At 41.3% G+C, this 20572-nt stretch overlaps 2 protein-coding genes across 7 annotated transcripts in view; one reads left to right on the forward strand and one right to left on the reverse strand.

The window, feature by feature from the left end:
* LOC110974179 (uncharacterized) overlaps positions 1-5640 on the forward strand; it is a 43071-nt gene extending 37431 nt beyond the window's left edge. For all 4 annotated transcript variants that reach the window (XM_087135556.1, XM_022225619.2, XM_022225620.2 and 1 more), the window contains one exon: positions 587-5640. The gene's annotated coding sequence lies outside the window, so the exon portion shown is untranslated. The remainder of the gene's footprint in view (positions 1-586) is intronic.
* A 2970-nt stretch (positions 5641-8610) lies between these two features.
* LOC110974134 (transmembrane protein 209-like) lies at positions 8611-20453 on the reverse strand. Of its 3 annotated transcripts, none has more exons than XM_022225515.2 (14): positions 20247-20453; positions 19094-19294; positions 18156-18352; positions 16957-17222; positions 16047-16170; positions 15550-15636; positions 14488-14726; positions 13674-13770; positions 13099-13224; positions 12773-12870; positions 12268-12382; positions 11961-12058; positions 10722-10795; positions 8611-10291 (listed from the first exon to the last, which is right to left on the reverse strand). In XM_022225515.2, exons 2-14 carry the CDS (start codon positions 19228-19230, stop codon positions 10210-10212), a joined length of 1740 nt encoding a protein of 579 aa, XP_022081207.2. In that variant the 5' UTR covers positions 19231-19294; positions 20247-20453; the 3' UTR covers positions 8611-10209. The 3 variants fall into 3 exon arrangements, with proteins under 3 accessions (XP_022081207.2, XP_022081206.2, XP_022081205.2); XM_022225514.2 differs by having other exon boundaries at positions 14488-14722; positions 15546-15636; positions 19094-19297; XM_022225513.2 differs by having other exon boundaries at positions 19094-19297; positions 20247-20452.
* Between the last annotated feature and the right edge of the window lie 119 nt (positions 20454-20572).

Below are 20572 nucleotides of genomic sequence, written 5' to 3' on the forward strand. Positions count from 1 at the left end.
TAATGTCTGTTTCTGTCATGTTGCCAGAGTAATACATCAAACAGAGTTCACTTGGCTCTTTCTATTGCGAACTATAAATTACCAAAAAGGGCGCATTCAATATTCCGTTTTGTGGGATCTGGCAACATTTGAGAATTGATGAATGTTGTCCTTTGAAAATGTTAAAATGGTCATTGTGGGAACAGTCTGAAGGACAGAAGGTCCTCATATGAGAACACAGGTGTAGGATGGACTGCCATAGACTCTGGTTTCCTTGAGAGAAATGATTGACTATTGAGCATTCATGAGGTAGCGTTCCACACAGATTCCTTACTATCGATGTGTTCCACAAAAACTTACCTTCGAGCTCATGCTGAAAAAGGCCAAGGTTTATTTTGAGCCGGGAATCATCAGGATACTTGAGATTCTTGGAATGTCTGACCAACTGACCAGGCCATCCTGGATGAGATCGCCACCTTGGGCTCTTCACCCAGCGAGACGTCTGGCTTGCCATGCTGGGTTTCCAGGTGTCATAAATCAGTGTGGACACAACATAAGATCTTCTTTGAAAATGGGTCACCTCAAGGGTCATTCTTTGTGTTTCCAGGTTCGTTGTGCATCATCAACCTCAGGCTGTTGAACCTAGCAAATTAACTTCAAACAGCAGCGCTCATCTCACCCTAGATCCGAACCGGAAAAGGCATCTGAGAATCAGAGAAGCAGACCATTTAGTGTTAACCTCAAGGTGTTCCATTTTACACTCTTGGGGACAGGAAGGGCAACAGCACCGGACGGATGACAGCTGTTGGATTGCCAGGGGGTCTCAAACCACAGGAAAGCAGATGTGGAGGATTCACGCCTGCGTTGCGGATATTTCTCACCAGACACACCCCCCCAGGCAGGGCGGTTCTTGTAATAACAAACCGGCTTCTTCGGAAGTGCGTCACTGAAGAAGATGCAGAGTGTTTTTGACCAGAGCTCATACTTTGAAGTGTGAGAGATTGTGTGTTTGTGCAGTTTAATGTGGTTATGTTGCGTTTCCTGCCCTAAGATTGTTCACACGGTACTTCAGACATTGGGCTATCAGGTGCTGGCGATGTGACCATCCTGACTATACAGTTTCGAGGCTGTGAGTACATTCTCCAGTGATATGTAAATACTATCTTCAACTTATTTTGAAGTTTTCTTTGTGGGCATTCTTTTGGGGAGGTTTTAAATTCAGGGCACAATACTAAAATGCAAGACGGTGTTTAGCAAGGGAGTTGTTTTGTATCTGTTGCAGAAACAGTGAGTGATTTAACTGAAGCTCTATTTCATAAAGAGAAACATGATTTCAGCAGTGAATACGTTGATGTACATGTGTATTTTTGATCTACTGAGCTTCTTTTCTCCATGCATCACTCTAAGCAAATGGGCATCGAAATAATAGTCTTAGTAAATGCAGTAATCAACAAAAATAGGACATTAAACTGACCAGGATTTGAGGAGGGTCTTTGAGTCACTAGTCCAACAGTATGTGGGGGGTGAACCATCAGAGATTTGTTTTACGCAAACATGACAAATTCATAAAAGTTGAACACTTTTGAACTTGAGCACATTTCACAGCCGGGGTTTCCTGATGTCAAATTTCTTTCAGATTCACACAGACGCGTCAAATATAAACAGACCTTAAAAAAACAATTACTTCGTGATCAGTCTTGGCAAATGACTCAATTTTCTGTACTTAAAAAGGGATTACAAACTTTTACTTTTGAAGACTTTGAAAGAAAAAAAAAATTCAGCATTTTGGGGTTGACTTTTTAACAGTCATTTTGTAAGATATTAAAGGACAAATGATATTTAAAGATTACCTGCGGGAACGTAACTGACGATATCAAATATTAGGTTTTGTTGCACGATTAAGGACTCCTGCACTGAGAAAGGTGTAGGAATGCACATCATGAGATTCTTATGATTGATAGCTTTGTAAATACTCTTTTCATTTTGTACTTTACTCTGTAAATAGACCAAGGCTGTTGGTGGGGCACATAAGAACCTTTGGCCGACATGTACGAGAAAAAACTGTGGTCATTACAAGGGTCAATCCTAAAAAAGAAAAAGAGGATTATTTTATTGTCCATGTTTACATGAAACCCTTCACCCCCTTAAAGGTGTGTGCATAGATTTTTTTTTAAATTAAAAGCCCGTTGCATAAAGAATGCTAAATGAGAAAAATTAAAGCATAAATATGTGAAGTGTGTGCTGGAGATTTTGGCAATATATTGATTGCAAAAATACCAAATTTTGGCAATCTTGGGTTTTTTTTTTTCCTTCTTGTCAAGGGGTGCACATTAATATTAGGACTCTTCATGTTCATGTTCACTCCCAGCTGTGGGCATGGTGGGGGGAGTTCAAGCAAAGATGATCCTGTCAATCATTGGTCGATTTTGCTGGATACCCAGGGATATGTATTGTGCTCCAGTATCCAGGGAAAACTCAAGCAACGGTTGACAGATGTCCTTGAACTTGTCCTGCACTTTGACTTTTGAGGATAGCATTCCTGGTAAGAAAAAATCTCCACATCTGTTGGACTATGTTTTTGTTGTAAGTCTCGTAGAATTATTCGTCAGCTGTTTAGTTATGCCTAACCTCCAACTCCAGCAATCACCTCCGTAAAAAAAAAAAATCTGTACCACTCTTGACTGAACACGTCAAATGCAAAAGGTCCCGTGAAGTCTGTGCCTACTGATTGAGGATGTGACTAAGGCATTTTATATCCTTTATACTTCGCTCTTTTTTCTCTGTTCATTTTTCCTCTCCCCTTTTTTGGATTAAAGTTGTGAGAGTGACTAACAATGGCAATCCGAGCTGGAGGCATTGCCGTTCTGTCTGTGCACGTAGGCCACTCCAACGACGAGACTCCATCCGATTGCATGTTGCAGTAAATACCCACGGTTTAAAAATGCTCATTTTTGGCAACACCCAGTAGAAACGGGCATCGTGGTAGGCATTAGACTTACAAAGAACTGACATGAGCTGTTTGCCGATAATTACATGTAGGATACAGTTCATGGTCACTTCTCTGAAAGCCAAAACCATCAACCTTATTCAAAAGGGAAGCCATGTACATGTGTTGTTCCCTGAATCTTGTTCATTGTAGTTTGTTAAATTGGGTGGTGCCAGACTATAGGGGGTTCCAAGCCTCGCTTTCAGTTTATTTGTTTTTTTTAAAACACTTTATATAAAATGCTTCTCAAATTTTAAATTGTTCACAACATAAACTAACATGAATTTGTATTTTGTAATGAACATTGATTTCATTGCTGTTATTTTTACTCTCAGGATCCAAAAATGAAAACTAACCTCACTTTCAATTCAAGATGGCCGATACGTAAGCAATGTCCAATAAAAGGTGAATGGGGCTGTGTATGACAACAACTGAAACACTGTGTGTCCTGGAAATGGGGAACAGTTGGTACATGTAGCATTGAGGTCCCTTGCCACAACAGGTTGTAGACATTATGAACTAGGATTCTGCTCTTAGAGCGGGCATGGTCAACTGCTGGGACAGAATCTGAATTGTTGAGGTCTGGAATGGACTCGCAGAAAAATGGACCGAGCGGATGCAGTGTTGGGATGTGGTCTTGGATTGTCAAGAGTTTAGCAGAAGAAGAATCTGGAGTAACGATATGTCATTACGAACGGCTGTTGTTGGACTTTGCATCCTTCCAATAGCCCAGTTCTTTCTGAATGCAGAAAGTGACTTGTGCATGCAAATGCTGAAGCACTCTGGAGGATGGAGCTGAGAAACAAGTGAAATTTTGTGTGCAAACTGCTAAATTCAGGCCTTGCACTGCAAAAGAGGAGGGCATGTGCGAAGATTGTGCAATTTAGCACAGAGTGATGCAGGCAGTTTGCACCAGTTGCCATGGTTACACTGGGATGGACTTGATACCCTGGTATGGTTGCATGAAAGAAAACCCTTTTTTTTTTTAAGTGAAGTGCCCAGAGCGCAGAAAATAAGCAAAGCATACGGATTAAAGTATGTGGTGTCGATTCTGTCTGTACATGTACAGCACGATTATCCATGGTATCATTGCACATACCACTTGGTGGTTATGGAAATGTCGCAAGAACTCGAAGCTCTGTAGAGCAGTATTTCACCACATTTGATTTTAGTGATCAATCGTCACAAGTTCTGGTTGACCCAGTCGCAATAAAAAAAAATCGGCGCCAGGTATTTGTATATATTTCTGTAAAGTTTCCACGCCGATTAAAATTACACAAAGTATATTATAGAGCTCATTGCATCATTCTAGAAGCTCGAGCATCTCTGAATTGGTTGAAATGAAAATGCGGTATTACTGTTGCCAGAAAACAACTCTTTCAAAGTGTGGTAATGTAATTGAAATGATGACAGTTGTCATTTAAAAATGTTACAACTTCTGGTGATGAAAATGATTGTTGTAAGCATGTGATTCTGAATAGTCTGCTGCTAAATATATTGTTTTGTGATAGAATTTTATAATACTTTACTCAAAATAATTATGTAATGTACTTAGTTTTTGATGTTCAAATGTTGGTGCTTGTATCAGCAGACATTTCTGGTTGACTTCCTGACTGGAATATCTTGCACTTGGATGGGTTATACACATGTGGTGAGAATTAATCTACTGTATGGCCAATATCCATCATGTTTTCTAGAATGAAAGAACAAAATGCTGAGCAGTTTATAATGGAGAAAACAAGCTGTTCGTTGAATTATGTAACAATTACAGGAATTTTGGAAGGCTATAACTGTTTATTACAGTGTAAAAACGCTTGGCAGTTTTTTGCCCAACGTTGGGCACCGGGTGAACTGCCTGACTGTTGGGAAACAGATTACCCAACTGCATTGATTCTCTCTTGACATATGGGCAAACATGTCTCACTTTACCCAGCGGTTGTAAAAAAAAATGTAATTTGTACTACCTTTTTTTATCCAGTGTTATGCTTTTTTGGCCCAACAGTTCAGCAATTCACCCGGTACCCTACATTGGGCAGAAAAATTGCCTAGCTTTGTTTTTTTAGTGTACATTAATGTACTTGTACTTAAAGCTGCATATGTAAATTTTCTGGCAGTGCCTGCCAGTAACACAAACCTATGGCAAGTGGCTGCAGCTGGTGTAGCCCCAATGTGTTGCAACAAGTCAACTGGCTAGATGTTAATTTTTCAAAGATGGGTTTGGATGCCAGAGGTCGTGGGTTCGAGTCCCACCCGAGTACGCTTGTGGTTGTTTTCACAAGCCTACGAGGGCACACTCTGAAAATACAGTGTTAAAATACACGTCGGGCAGGGCAAAAATCCTAAATTAATGTTAATTTTTGTTAACTCCTACAGTGCCTAAAGAAAGGTCTGATGTTATCTTGAATGATTTACCTGGCAGGCATGGGGTGGATTTGGCTGGCATTCAAATGTTAGTATTGTGAAACCGCCGATGTTATGCCTGGTATCCGTGTACCGACAACTCAACTGAGAAAAACCAATGCAGGTGACATTGGCCAGACATCAAACGTTTGATTAGAAAGGGTTTCAGTGCTTTGTGGTCCATATAATGGCAAGTATAAAAATTTGAAACTGAAATAATCAGATGGTCTTGCATTGAATAAACTTATACTTCCAAACGATGGCAATCAACTAAAGGCTTTGTCGGGATTCTTCCAAATGATGTATTGTTCATGTTGAAACGTTGCTTTACTTTATAAAAAGCAGTTTCAAAGCTTCAGTTATGCTTTCCTCCCCAGATATATTATGTACATAAATGTATGAAATATGCTGGAGAGTTTTATAAATACTGGATTTATACTTTGCTAATGGATCTGAACAATCCACAATACGAAATGTACAAAATGCACAAAGTAGAGTTTGGTTCCATAACAATACACTTCTCACATACTATTTAGTTCGTAATACACAATAGTACATCTGAAAAAAAAAAACAGGAAAACTTGGCAAGTTATGTAATAAAGTTTGAGGTACCGGCAACTACTTGTAAGCAAAGTTCCATTTTAAAACAGTATCGCAAAATCATCAGTTTTTTTGTTCAAAGAAATGGCCAAGATAATAATCCTCTACTCACTTCTGCTAGACAAATTTCGCTTTTGGGGGAAAAAATTCTTTTCTCTCCAAAAGTGGCCAGCTGACGTGTATGTTTCATTGACTTTATTAAAATTGACACCATGACAAGGTTTTTGGATCATTCGGTCCTTTGATTTTGTGGAACACACTGCCAACAGTGTTGCGTCCCTTTACAACTATACAACTGTTCCAAAGATGTACTACACAGTCTGATAGGAACTGAGCACTTAAGACAGGGCACAGCTGGTGCATAAATGTGTCAAGAACATACCTTGAACTTTAATACAGAATGTAACACGTTGGCATTAAGCGGCTGGGCAGGACACGCCCACGGCGCAACGGCACGTGCATAAATGCGACAAAGGGAGAATGAGTAACATCTCTCCCAGGGTTAAGAGCTGACCAACTGCTGTGTGTCATGGCACCTGATTATAACGTGTTCAAATCCCTGCAGTATTACTACAAAACCGACAGAAAGCATTTGCACTTTGCAGACTCATATTTGAGAGAGGTGTCAAAGGAAATCTGCAGATGGCCGACTGTTCATTCCAATCCAGTTTACCCACCAGCTCATCTCAAAGGGGTGAGATTGGCAGTTGTACAAAGTATCTGAAACTGCGCATGAAAGTCTGTAACATGCATTTCTTCCTATACCAATTTATAATGCTTTCTATCAGACTCAAGTTGTCTGAAAAATTTCATGCCTGGTCTCACGAGTCTGGTGGTGCTGTCTGGAAACCAGACTGCAGGCTAGCATCCACCTGCATGATTCATTTGAAGCCGGGACAGGTACTGACTCAAATTTTTTGTACGATGTGAAGTTACGTGGAAACAAATTTGACAACCAATCAGCTCAGCAATTACTCATCAGCACTGAAAAGCTTGGGCCGTTTTCCAATACTCAATTTCGTCTCTGTCTCAGGCTTCATTCCCAAAACCAATCCCCCATTGTGGGCCTGAAGCGTTTATATTACATTGAATTACTGTGGCTCTCTTACATCTTATTTGATGTCTTGTGGCAATATTAGACTAATTAGTGCGCTTACAGCTTCAAAGTCAGGTAGTAAAAAAAAAACAGTTGAAGCCCGAGACGGAGCCGAAGTATTGGAAAACGACCTTGGCCAGTAATGCCGTGTCTTCATTATTCTTCATGGGGCACAACTATCTGGTGCCCACTACCATCAGTTTTGACCTTCATGAGCGGCAGCAATGGTATCTGAACTTTGAGAGCTGCAGGTACCTTGCTTGCTCCCGTGACCAACACATCCCCGCCTGGCAAAGTCTAGACTCACGGTACCCCTCCCCAACAGTCAGGAATCTTAAGGAATGACACAGCAAGATGCCAATTACCCACTTCCAGCACACAAGTTAGACTGGCCCCCCCTCGATCAATTTGCCAGTAATGAAATGAAAAAAAAAATCGCTATCATTGAGCTGTACTTATAAACCAATACAAAATATCTCAGAAAAAACAAAATGCTCTTAGGACTCATTTTGCAGGATCAGGTCACATTTCAAGCAAATGCTTCCTAGCTCACTTTTGCCTTACGGTTTACATTTCTTTGATTACAGCAGCTCCAAGCAATCCACTCTGAGCAGAAGTGCACCCTCACCGGCAAAAGACAGACAGACTTGTTCAGCGGGCAAGCAAAGACCATACATTCCAGAATAAACTTGTTGTGTGTACTCAGCGTGCATTTAGAAACACGCCTTATTTTGTTCGCGCTCGGAGCAGATATGTGACCGGCTCTAGAAAAATGGGTAATAAGTCGCCAGATTCAGGTTAAAAGTTTTTGAAATGGCTGGATCGAGTACACCAAAAGCTACAACTGAATTTATGAATGACCCCTGTAGTGCACTGCGTTCCAGAGATAATTAGTCATTTGTATATCCACATTTTCAGATTCAATAAAAGTACTTCTTGAGAAAAAGCTCATAAAGTGTAGCACTTGGAAACACAATGCTTTGTACAATTTCCTTCTGAATGATCAATTTTTCATCTTTATTCATTAGTATCCATGTTTATAGTCACAAATTCTGAAAACATAAATGTTATACAAGCTAAAGAGGGAAAAAAACACAAAATCACATTTTTGAAGACATTTTGCCCCCTCCAAATAGAACAAGCCGTAACATATTTTGGAATTGCGCGACTTACTACCCTTTTTTGCAGAGTGGGTCACATATGCCAAGACACCGCACACATCTTGTCGAGGAGCCATTCAGAGAAAAAAAAAGAACGATAAAATGAAGCTGCTGTAAACGACGTACGCTTTGGCATCACTTCCTCGATGTACTCTCCCCCTCAGGTGTACGCGCTGTGTTCCAGATTTATTCCCGTTCCAATAAACGTTGGTTATTTCAATTTCCTGCGGTTTGTGACAAAGCAGAGCATGCAGAGCACAACGTGCCTGTCCTTGGAATTCATGTGAACACATTGGCGTCTGTTACTCATTGTGACCGCTATAGCATGGATTCTGCAAAAACATCATGTTTTTGCGCACAAATAATGTCATGAAATCATTTCACTTCGATTCATTCTGCACAATTTTTAGATCACAATCTTTAACATTTGAAACAGAAATTTAAAAAGAAAATTACATCCTCATATCACAAACTTTCAAAAGAACAACATCAACAAGGGGGGAATCCAATTCCCAAACTCCTATTTTTGACCAGAAAATTGACATATAAAACAAAAGATACATGAAATAGGCAAATGAACAAAAAAACAAACAAACACAAAAAAGACAGTGTACCATTTTTCTAAACACCTTAAAGCTCATCGCCTACTTGTTAATTGTCCACATGCCCCTTGCATGCGAACAGGTGCACAATGGAAAGCTTTGGAGAGAAGCAAGGCGTGACAGATCTGAAAAACGGAATCTGTCGAATAACAGATTACAGAAGCTTTGGAGAGAAACTTCATGGAAAGGACACGCTTAAAATACAAAGGAACATATTCAAACAATAACCCTGTGGTGGTTACATGAAATGTCACCCCTGAGAAGACAAAACCGGTGTGATTCTTTCAAAACTAACCATAACATCCTGCGGCCTTTGCCCAGCTGTTTCCTGCTCAATATTGAATTTCCCATTTCTATTTTTAATACCTTTCCAGCTGAGCAGAGAGGCCTGAAGCACTGAGACATCCAGTCTCAAAGGCTTCATCAGGGCCAAAAAAAAAATTGTTTTTGTCTTTGTGGTCTCTTCAGAGTCTGAATCCCCCACATGTGTGCTTGATAACCCAAGGGGCATCTGAAATTCTCCAAAGGCCAAGAAGTATAACAGCAACATTGTGGTAAAGTGTCCTGCTTATGGACACGAGCACCTCTATCAGAAAAGGCAAGATTTAAACCTTAAATGCAATGTAGCATCAAGGGTAGTGCCATTAAAGTAGTCGTGCCATTTCTATCCAGATTTGTCGCTTCGACACAAGGGCTTGAGTCCAGCTTTCAACTTCTCTCACATCGGATGCTTCTGTTGCCACGGTCAGCATTTCTGATTGGCAAGCTCTGTGATTATCCGAAGTTAAACGCCCAAATGCCATTAGTCGATCTGTAACCACTTGCTGCCAGGTGGTTTGAAAAGTGCAGTGCACATAATCGGGACTTTTTCAAGATTTTCAGTTATCAAAATTCTTCAAAAATTCATCATTTCAATTAATGGACGTTTACACCCACACAAATTACTGTCTGGTGGCCACTCTAGCCTGACAGACAAAATCTATTGAGTATCTATCGAGTATTTCAGCCAGGCCTGCAGCCTTGTAAAAAGGGCCCAGATTGTGTGGTGTCATATAACTTTCTTTTGTTTTGCCCGCAACCGGGCTGGGCAGAAGTGGTTAACACCCATACATGTCTTGCATCCAATATCACTTGCACACATTGAGATGCCAACCTTGAATTAACAGACCACCCTAGAGGGTCACTCTAGCACTCTTATCACTTTACACCCCAGACTGTCCACTGTTCTTTAGGAACCAGATTCCCAAGGGGAGCATTCTTAAACTGAGTTACCACATACCTCCATGCAAATTAAAAACCTTTTCACATCCATCCATCCATTCTTCTTTAAACTCAATACATCCATGGTCCATGGTCTTGTTTGTACGTACGCGCCCCCAGGCTTCTTCACTGATGAACTGTTGGAAGCCTTTCAATGTCATCGATCACCCACAGGATGTTGATGCCTGACATTCCCAAATTGACTCGTCTGTAAAGGGCAGAAACAAAGTATTAGAAATAGCATGCCAAAGAGCAGCCATTTGGCAATAACAGTGACGTCTGAACAGGGGTGAGATCGGGAGACAAACAGAAATCTACTAAACAAAAATCCAGATGCGTGGTTGCAAGGAAAACTGTAAACTAAACAAGACATGATCTCTCTCCCAGGAGGCTTGGATTTCATGAATCTTGTAAGTGGTTTGTTCAACAAAGGGCAAAAAAGTAGCAAACCTCAATCTCTAAACTGTTCCGTAAACCTTGAATGATGGGATTGAAAAGAATTCTGAAATCCAGAAAACAATGCCGAGGAATCATATCTGTGTTTAATCCTCAGGAGCAAAACTTTAGACGTCTGTAAGAAACAACGAATGTGCTGAGAGGCATCAAAAGGAGTTAAGCGACTTCCAAACGGTCCTCACCCTAGCATTCCGTGTTCCTTTGTTTTCACATGGTGCAACATCAGTAGAATGGCCTGGAACATGTTGCTGCGTCCCTAAATAAGAAAGAATCAGAAATGAACTTTAGAGTGACAGCATGCTCAGAACGGAACACGACACTGAACCTCCAAGTCCAACAAGACAAGATACAGCTGGTCACAAAAGGGTGCAATTTTTTTAATTTAATATTCATAACCTCTCCAAATCCCACCTCAATCATGCTAGGGTGGCCTAATGAATATTCCAATTGTTTTGATTTGGGGGTGTGGCCGACTGAATGAAGGCAAAAGGGTAAAGTCTGAAAGCGTTTGTGGGTTCTGTTTTTATACATGATAGTTGTAGAGCTTTCTTGGGTAGGGGCCGGGGCCGTTTTGTCAGGAGGGAAAATCAGTTTTCCATTATAACTTCAAGATCAGATCAGCGTCTGGTGCAATAGCAGAAGGTTGACAGCTCAAAACTGATCTTTGAGAAATGATTGATTTCGGAAAACAATTAAAAAATCACTGTGCTAAACAAAGTGTGAAGAAATTAATGCGCAATTTGAGAAAAGCCCATCCCTTTTTGGGTTAATGTGGGGAAACCAAATTTTCACAGGAGCATGAAGAACAATTTTCACAGTGATGGCTGTCTAGTAACTAACGGAACGTATGGGGTATTATGTCTGACTAACGTCCCAAGGGTTGCAACCAAATTATTACCAGTCATAAAAGGTCATGGCAAGCCAATTAATGACATGTCATCGTGTCTCAAGGCAAAGCAGGCGGCTGCAAGGAATCTTGGCCAAGGCATTCCGTTCCCGCCCCTTGACACCGTATGTCTCCTTGCTGTTGGACTTGTGACTGACATGTGGTTGACTGGATTTATGACTTGAAAAATCCCCAAATGACAGTGTTGACAAACTGGGACGAGTGCCAGTGGCGAACCATTGGACAGCTTGGCACGTAGAAATGGGAAGTTCGGTGTCCTGTGAAGTTACTTTCAAATTCCGCTAAAGCAGTTACTTTCAAAATCTGTCTGGTGTTTGCACTTACGACATATATACTTAGACAGTGTGGTCTCATGCGCCCTTGGCAAATGTCTGACCAAACGCCAATCATTCCGAAGGAAATTGATCGTGATAGTTACATTTTTGTCGAACCATTTTTTGTCACTGCGAGGCACGTAAGATTGTGAAGAATCTGGCCAGGATTTAAGGAATCGGAACAAGCACAACTGCCCTACCTTTGGCAGGTCCCAGGTGTCGTCACCAATGATGACCTTGTAATGGGGAGGGTTGATCTTTGTCTGGAACAGCAGCAGGTTGTCCTTCTTCTTCAGGTCTGCAATTGGAAAGAAGACAGATCCTGACACGGAACGTCATCTCTTCCACTGACAACGTAAATAGCGTCTTGAAGTTTGGAAGTTGTCAGATGGGTTTCAGATCTTCAGAGCAATCCAAAAAGCTGTTGAGACAAACTCAAAGATGTAACGATTCAACTTCTGCATTTCCTGACAAGGTTTGTTTTCTCTCTGTTAGCGTCATGCATACCTGGCTTATCGGGTGTTTTCATGAAGTACTGGCTGGTGAAGGTTTTGCCGTCGGGGTGTTTGGGATCGCTGGGCAATTGGAAGTCCAAGTAGGAACACAGCATGTGCATCACCATCTGGGGACACAATCAGGGAGCGATTGGGACCTTATTTTTGAGGTTCAGAGCTCAAGTTTTAAAGTTTTTCTTCATCTAAAATCGACTAAAAACCAGAATGTTTCCACAAGCGATGAGCACGAGTACTGAACAAAGCAGGGTTCTTGCGGGCAATTTTGAAATACACAACCAAAGTTTCAGCTGAATGCATGTTTTAGCACCCACTTTATTTTTATGCCGCATGGAATAGATAAATTTTTTTCTCACCAACTGCTCAGGATTGTGACTGAAGCTTGCAAATATTGGCAATTTGGTGACAACGGTGACTGAACATTGGGACCCCGACAAAGTAAATGATGTAGCTAAGTGCTTTTGAAAAAAAAATATGGCTTCATTTTCCATGGGCATTACCACACAATCAGAGGGTAGATCTTCATCCCATTTACGCCCCTTGAAATCGCCTCCTCTGTCCCATCGGAAGTCACTTATGCAACCACCCGATGCCAATTCTGGGTTGAAACAAAGGCACAACATGTAAACTGCCAGATTCAACTATTTACATTGTGGCATGTTAAACATTCTATTTATTTTCAATTTTTTTTTCTATTTCTGTGCCATGCGTAACCATCACAGCAAATTTCATTTTAAAAAAGTGAGCACTCATAGTGTATGAAATACATTTAATATTAGACAACTTGTTTGGTTACTTTCCCCTTAATTAAAGTGAACGGACTTGCCTCGTATTCTCTGTACAACATACTCCTGATTGGCTGAGACATCCAGGTAGGGTAGTACCATTGACAGTGTGGGGACAACCTGACTCTTTGTGAGGGACACCTGACGCAACGAGGATAAACTGACCTCTGCCAAGACAAGGGAAAAAGTACCTGGTTAAAGTTGTTTTCTTCAATGACTAACACAAGAAACAATGGAAAATAATTTAGCGGTCCGGTGCTTAAACTGCAAAGACAAGGATGAAAGAGACTGTGGATGGGTTACCCAAGAGTGTTGCTTAAGACTGAAACTTTCACTATCAATAGTTAATCCACCTGTCTAGTAGATTAAATATCGGGACTAGAAGGCAAAAGAGTGTCGGTTAAATGTCACGCAAGTGTTACTAAAATGTAACCAGTTGCAATGACTGGTAAAAACTGTGGGTCGAGTAGTTGAGTCCTGGGTTTGATAACAACCAGTGTCCACGCAGGTGTATCACTACCCATTAAGCATTCGACGTGTCCAGGAACAGCCAAGTATTACTAAGCCATTCCGGTAGATCTTTCTGTTCCAACATGTCTATGTATCAAGTACCCACCTCCGATTTGAAGCTCCGCCCTTCCCAGCTTAGTCAGGGTGATATTCAGTTCGTCTATGGCCTTTGCCAGCGGTGCCATTATTGTCTGGGAGATCCACTAAGAAGCAATACATCCACAGATATAGTTAGTACATCCACTAATAAGCAATACATCCACAGATATAGTTAGTACATTGTGCGCTTTCTAACTCAAACTGCAAACTTATTTTTTAGGCTACGGATAAACGCATTCACTGGATCATTCTATCATTGATGACAAATTAATGAAAACTGATGACGTAAAAGAAAAGAGGGAATCAATTAGTGGTGCCTTAAGTTGCTGTGATAGATGTTTTCCTGCATTTAAGGGAAGACCTCTCAATTACTTCGCGAGACATATCAGTCAGAAAATTATCCTGTTTTGCATATGCATACATTACAAGTGCTGCAATCTTATCTTAGCAACAAACTAGTGCTTCAAAATTTTTCACAAAACATGATTTTTCAACTTTTTCCCTGCTTCAATTTTTACAAACAGAAGTTTGAGACAAATGGAAACGAATACCACAGAATGAGTAGTAAGCCCTTTCCAGTAATTCTAATTTTATTTTCAGTTAGAAAGAGCAAACCGAGCTCTTTCGATTTGGCATCCTGATGAAAATCGGCATTACTTGGGTGAAAAATGTCAAGGGCTCCTATTGAATTGCATTGTGCAAGGTTCTTTCAAAGGTCCTGAACCCAAAAGGTGATCCCCGCAACTTGGGACTCATTTCATTGGGTTAAGTAACAAATTTTGGAGTCCCAGGACGGAGTCCAAGCCGACAATATTCTTTACCTTGCGAAGGTTTTCGATCCAGTGGTCCAGCTGGTCCCGACGGACCCCGACTCTTCCCCACACCTCGTCAGCGCGGTAGGTGGACAGGTAGTCGGGGTCATCCTTGCGCGAGGTGGGTGACTGTGGGGAGCGGCTGGCCAGCTGGTACTGGAATTTGCGCAGGAGGGGGGTGTAGTCAGCTGCCGAGCGGTTGTAGGCCCAGAAGGACGGGCTTCCACTGGGGGAGGATTCGTTGCTGCCTACGGTGGAAAAACCAAAAGAAGAAAAACATTTCAAACTGATGTATTAAAGCTAAAAGTCGTTTCAAAATTGAAAATCAAAACTGAGATTCAGATTTAAAATAAAGAAAATCGACAAGGGACAAAGGTGAAAAGGGAAAACAATTGTGTCATCATTTCATAGGGATTCCTGAAAGGGTGAGGAATGCTTCAATCTGGCATGTTTTGACTTTTCCCTTCCTGAGCGGAAGACTTAAAGAGTTTTGAAGAAAGCTGGCTCATATTGCAAATAATCCACAGATTAAAGCTGAAGTTGAAATGTCCAGGCTTCAGGGGGAAAAACAGAAGAATTTCACACAGCTGTTACATCAAAAACTGACTCGATATATACTTCTCAATTATTTGGGATTTTTTTTTTGTCTAAATATATTTTTAACATATATCAAATGTTTCTGTCACAAAGAAAACTGAAACTCCTGCCAGGGTATAAACCAAACTTCCAAGGAATCGATGACTAAAAAAGTAGAGTCTATCCCAAACCACTGTGCTCAATTAAGCCATAACTTATCTTTAGAATCACTAAATGACCGAGAACATTTTCCTTTCCCCTGGATGGATTGCTAGTCTACCGTGGGCTACTCCCTGGCTAACGTCAGTATCCATTTATAATCCTGGCTGGAGAGAGGCAGGTAGGGGTAAAGTGGCTTGCCTAGGGACACAGGATACAGCCCTTCTAATCACGGCTCAAGGACCCAAACCACAGGGCCACACTCTCCCGCAAACAAGTAACAGACAGACTACTCCAAAAAGATTTGATGAGCAACTAGCCTCTACCAAGACCTACCGAGTTGGTACTTTCTCTCCATCTCCTCCACTGTCTTCAAGTAGCTACTGAGTGATGCAGGGTCAGTGATGGCTTCCTCGGAGGTCACTACAAAAGGACGGTACAGTACAACAGCCTGGTTCAATTCATATCGTTTCAATGAATGTCAGTAACATCATCAATCTAGAGTCTTGCACGGATTATGAAAACAAAATCCAGCAAAACGGGTCCAAATCTCATCTATGCATGTCAGTGAGAAAATTTCAGATAAATAATCAATGGATTTTTGTAACGAGCTCTTCCTCTACTTTTCAACTTCACTACTTTGCAGTGAAGCAAACGTGGTCTTTTATACTCAAAACTGAGAAGGTAGGCCCGTATGTTGACAGCTAAGCTCTACAGTCAATGAAGCATATCATCAAAGTCTTCCACCACAATACTCCAAACAATTCATTTTTGAGGACTGACGGAAGGTTGGGTGGATATCTTCGCACACTTTCTTGCAGTGCAATACTCACGTGGAGAGTGGGTGACCGGAGAAGACTGGTGCCGATTTCGTAGTAGCATGCTGCTGTTGCCATCACGCAAGAGCGGAGAAGGCGAGACGCCAGACATCGATGTATGAGGGCTACCATGTGGTGTCTGTTCAAATGAGGCAGGAGAAACCTTCACAGTTTTTCCCTCAAAAATGAATTTGTGAAAAATACTGTGCTTGCAGGTCAATGTCTAACCAAAGCACACAAACAGGTCATATTCAGATAAAACAAGTCTTGTCTTTTTCAGTTACAGTTTTGTTTATAAAGCAGTTGATTAATGTTGGCATGAAGTGATTGCACCAAAAAAATCCCTGCTCGCTGTCAGCTCAGAAAGGCACTTTTAAACAGACAATTTCGTGGCCGGACATCAGGGAACTTGTGTACATAACTGAATAGCACGTAGGGAAAATTTGCCCCTTTACCGTGTGTTAAAAGTCCGTAGTGACATCATGTCGACTGCGAGAATTGAGTAAATATATCCAAGTCTGTTTTGAAACAGTTCTGTGCACAGCATTTTTGAAGTTTAAAATTTTGATGTTTGCATTTTTCTCTCCTGAAAATGAAAGCCTTTATCATTATAAAGTTTGCTGTCAATGGAAGCAACGACTGTAACCAAATGATCCACCCAACTATGATTTATGAATAACCAATTCATCATTGTGCCCATAGACATGCATGACAGGATAGGCCTCTGTACTGATGACGTCACATTTTGTTTAAAGGTGTCCTAACAATCCAAAATCCTCCGAATTCAATATGATTTTATATACACCGGGGGGGTTACTGTTCAGGAAGCCACGAAGAAGACGGACGGAATGACATCATTAAATACGAAGGCTTTTGTGACAGAAAGTGGCATCATATATTAGGCCACCTCAAAAAGAGGTCATACCACTCTGCTAAAGGACTGCTGGGGCGTTGTGTATGGACTCCCTTGGGGTGTCGAAAACACAGGTGACACCAGGGACCTCTCGCCGGCCCCCTGAGGTGTGTTGTAGAAGCTCATGGAGGGCATGCCCAGGGTGGGCGTGGTCGGGTAGAGGTAGGTGCTGGACGGCTGAAGGGAGGGACTCCTGCTGGCCACGCCCTGGGAGGAGAGGTTCGCTGGGGCCGAGGCCACGCGGGGTCTGAAAGGAGTTGAGATCTTGAACCCGACAGCTGGGGAGGGGGGAAACGACAGAGTTCTACCAAATAAACCTGGTCACATTTTAACAAGTTACAAAGTGCTACACTTGATATCAGTGACTGCTCAGCAAAGATGAGTTGGATGTACGTTCTGAATTCAAGTGTTTTCATTCTGAATGGAGATTTGCTGTTCTTGATCTCTTTTGGTTACTTGATAATTTAAAATGCCATATAAAGAACTCCAGTACTTCTTGAGGAAGACTGCAATAAGGGTGGGAATTTACGTTTAATTTGCAAAACGTTTCAAACTCTTTCCCATACTGTTTAAACGAGTAAAGGTCCTACCCTTACAGCGGCGTCCTTTAAAACTTTGAACACAACAAATTGTATACAATATAAATAGTTGACACAAAGTTCTGGTGATGACTTTGTGGTATTCCTTTGAAATGACCGAGCAGTAAAGTGTTCTGAAAATCAGATTACATTTACCGGCATCGTTCACAAAAAAGCGAATACCAGATTTCGTCAATTAAAATACCTATTCTGTTTAAACGTTTGGGGAAATCTGTAAACAGATTTGGAACTTTTTTCATTTAAACGTTTAAACGTCCCACCCTTAGACCAGAAAAATATCAGATTTTTTTCTTTTCCTTTGTGGAAGAGTAATTTTTATTTTAAAAACAGTGAAACAATGAATGAATAAAAAAAAATTTCTGGTATTATTTGCAATGCTAGGCACATTTTTGTGCCTAGCAATGCAACTAATACCCTAAGGGGAAACCACAACGTGCCCAAAATAATCTTATCTATGCCCTTTGCATTTACATAATTTACACAAAGTTAATTCTGACAAATCAGTCTACTTTTTTGTCAAGCATTTCAAGATACCAACCGTCATCAAAGCTCTGCAGTTTTCAGTTTGTTTTTTCTTGTCCTTTCCTTTTTCTTTAAATTTTGCAAACTTACCATTCTCGTTGACTCCCAGGAGATTTCTCTCTTGCGGTGACAGGTGGATAGGCTGGTGGGTCCACTGCATTATGGGCAAGGCGTACCTGGCCAGATCAACCACAGTGTTGATGCTGAACAAGACTGCAAGGAAGCATACGGGGTACCAAACGAACTGCGGCTGAAGGTTGAAGAAATCTGCTAGCGAGTGGAACGTTCTGCAATATCAGAAAAGGAAATTAAAAGTTACTTTTGACACAGAGTTAGAAATGTAAAACTTTTGAGACCCTTGGTGACTACAAACATGCCGGTCCTTTTCAACTGTTGCATCACATTTGAGCGAACATGCACATGCTCAAAATGATGCTCGCAACAGTGGACCGATCACATGGACCAGTATTTTAGCACCACCAAGAGACCAAAATGTCTCCCCTTGAAAAAAACAAGGCACAACATCCAAAACACTAACAATAGCCCTAGCCTGATCCTTCACAAACTTCTCGCAAGGTTTTGGAGGATATTTCAGGACTGAGAAACATACGTCAAACTGATAGTATTTTAATTTAAAGGGCTAAATACACCACAGGACTCGTGAACATATGTAGCAGTCAATGTTGGGGGATTCCTAAAGGGTTTAAAGAAAAAGTGAAGGAATGAAAGGTTAGGGTATTCATTTTTGGTTTTTTTTAAAAGATATCTGGTTCAATTCCACACTGCCTTTGGGACAGTCTTCTGGAACAAGTTTCTCAAGAATTACAGTGAACATGTTTAAGCCTCCTTAAATTGGCAGGAACACAAATATTTTGTAGCATTCTGGAACTCTTTTCAAATTTATGAAAATGTTGAAGACAGAGAGAAGTTTGCCAAATTCACTGGAATCCTGCAGCTGGAAGATCTTCTGTTCACTTTCTGGAATTTAAACAACCGACTCAAACAGAGTTTTCTTGAGCTCAACTTACATTTCCAAGAAGCAGAGGCCAGCCAGGGCCAGATTCAGCAGACCCCAGAGCAGGGCCAGCCGTGTCTCCTTGCTGGCGGCCTGTCGCTGCAGGGCCTTCTGGGTCACCGGGGTGGTGGCATGTCCCAGTCTGTTCATAGTGAGGCTGGGACGTTTGGGGCAGAGATATGACGAAAGGTCGGGAAGTTCAGGAAAGATACCACTTCTGGAGATAGAGGGTCAAAATGAGACCTGGTCACAATAGTTCATGTCAGGCTTAGATGTACTCTACAATAAATAATGATGGATAGAATTAGCATAGTCCAAGGAGAGAGCACCCCATCATCCTTGCATTAAAAAGTACCCTAAAAACTATTCTGAATCTTGGGGTATAAAAAGGACGTTGTGCACTGTTCTCACATGCCATGGTTGTCGTTCAAATAATGGCAACATTCAGCATGTGCAGCGCAATCTTAAATCCTGCTCAAAGTTACTGTACTCCACCCTGACCCTGCATGTCCAGAGTCGATTTGCTTTTGAATTGAATCCATTCACAGCATAATTAACTCAGGAGTACAATAAATTTGGGCAAAAGTTTGACTGCGTTGAAGGAAAGAGTTCCATAGGCCTATCATGCCTATAGTAACAACACTGTCACCAGGCTGACTTTCCCTTAAAATGTTACGATAGCCATCAGCATAACATTAGCCAGAAAGTGATAACATGCCCTCAAAAGAAGTGAAATTTAGCAAGGAAAATTCCAATGCATTTACTTAGAAAACCCTTCAGGCCCTAGGCCTAGGTTTTGTCAGACAAGTCTTGTGCCTGTGGGTTTGTGCACAGGCATGATACCATGACACTGACACAGTGATAGGCATCAAGCACGTCAAGTGTTGTCCATAGGCCTATTAAGTATTATAGCATGGAGGGTGTGTTTTATTCCTCCATGATTATAGGCCCTATATGGAACTCTTTCCGCGTTGAACTCTGAAACAGTAAAATCATAAGTTTTAGCCTAACCACGGAGCTGTGTTTACAGAGCTAGGAATGGTTTTATATCCTAGCTCCATGCCTAAGGTGGAGGTAGGCTATCCGCTGCTGGCTACCGACATGACCGACCGGCGCCGCAACGAAAGGCTTCGCAACTTTCGGGACTAACGTTAGGCTGTACTTACACTTGAAAAATGACACTAGATCCACGTTAGTGAAGCTCGAAAAGGTACATGAGCGCTACTAAATCAATTAACATGAGGAAAACCACAAATTCAATGGAAAAATTGAGACAACGAAACACTTCCACCATTCCGCAAAATAAACTTGAAACCAACATAGCACACGCGCCGTGTCCGTTGTTTGAACTTTGAATTTATAAGCGAACAATGTTAGAATGTCAGTCCAACTGAGAACAGCTCGCACACCGTAAAATGGTTCCAAACTGGGATTCGCAATTGGGTGGGATAAATTATCATAAAATTACCATTCTGGTCAAAGGTTAGCAGTC

Source organism: Acanthaster planci, linkage group LG04 (assembly GCF_054643075.1).
Source record: "Acanthaster planci isolate LZ-2023a linkage group LG04, COTS_SCS, whole genome shotgun sequence".
Lineage (NCBI taxonomy): Eukaryota > Metazoa > Echinodermata > Asteroidea > Valvatida > Acanthasteridae > Acanthaster > Acanthaster planci.

Excerpts from the sequence above, each read along its gene's own strand:
- LOC110974134 (XM_022225515.2), bottom strand. The coding sequence starts at position 19,230 with ATGAACAGACTGGGACATGCCACCACCCCGGTGACCCAGAAGGCCCTG. Across the intron at positions 12,871-13,098 it reads TGTTGTACAGAGAATACGAG|AATTGGCATCGGGTGGTTGC; the intron begins GCAAGTCCGTTC and ends GTTTCAACCCAG. Across the intron at positions 10,796-11,960 it reads ACACCTGGGACCTGCCAAAG|GGACGCAGCAACATGTTCCA; the intron begins GTAGGGCAGTTG and ends TTTCTTATTTAG.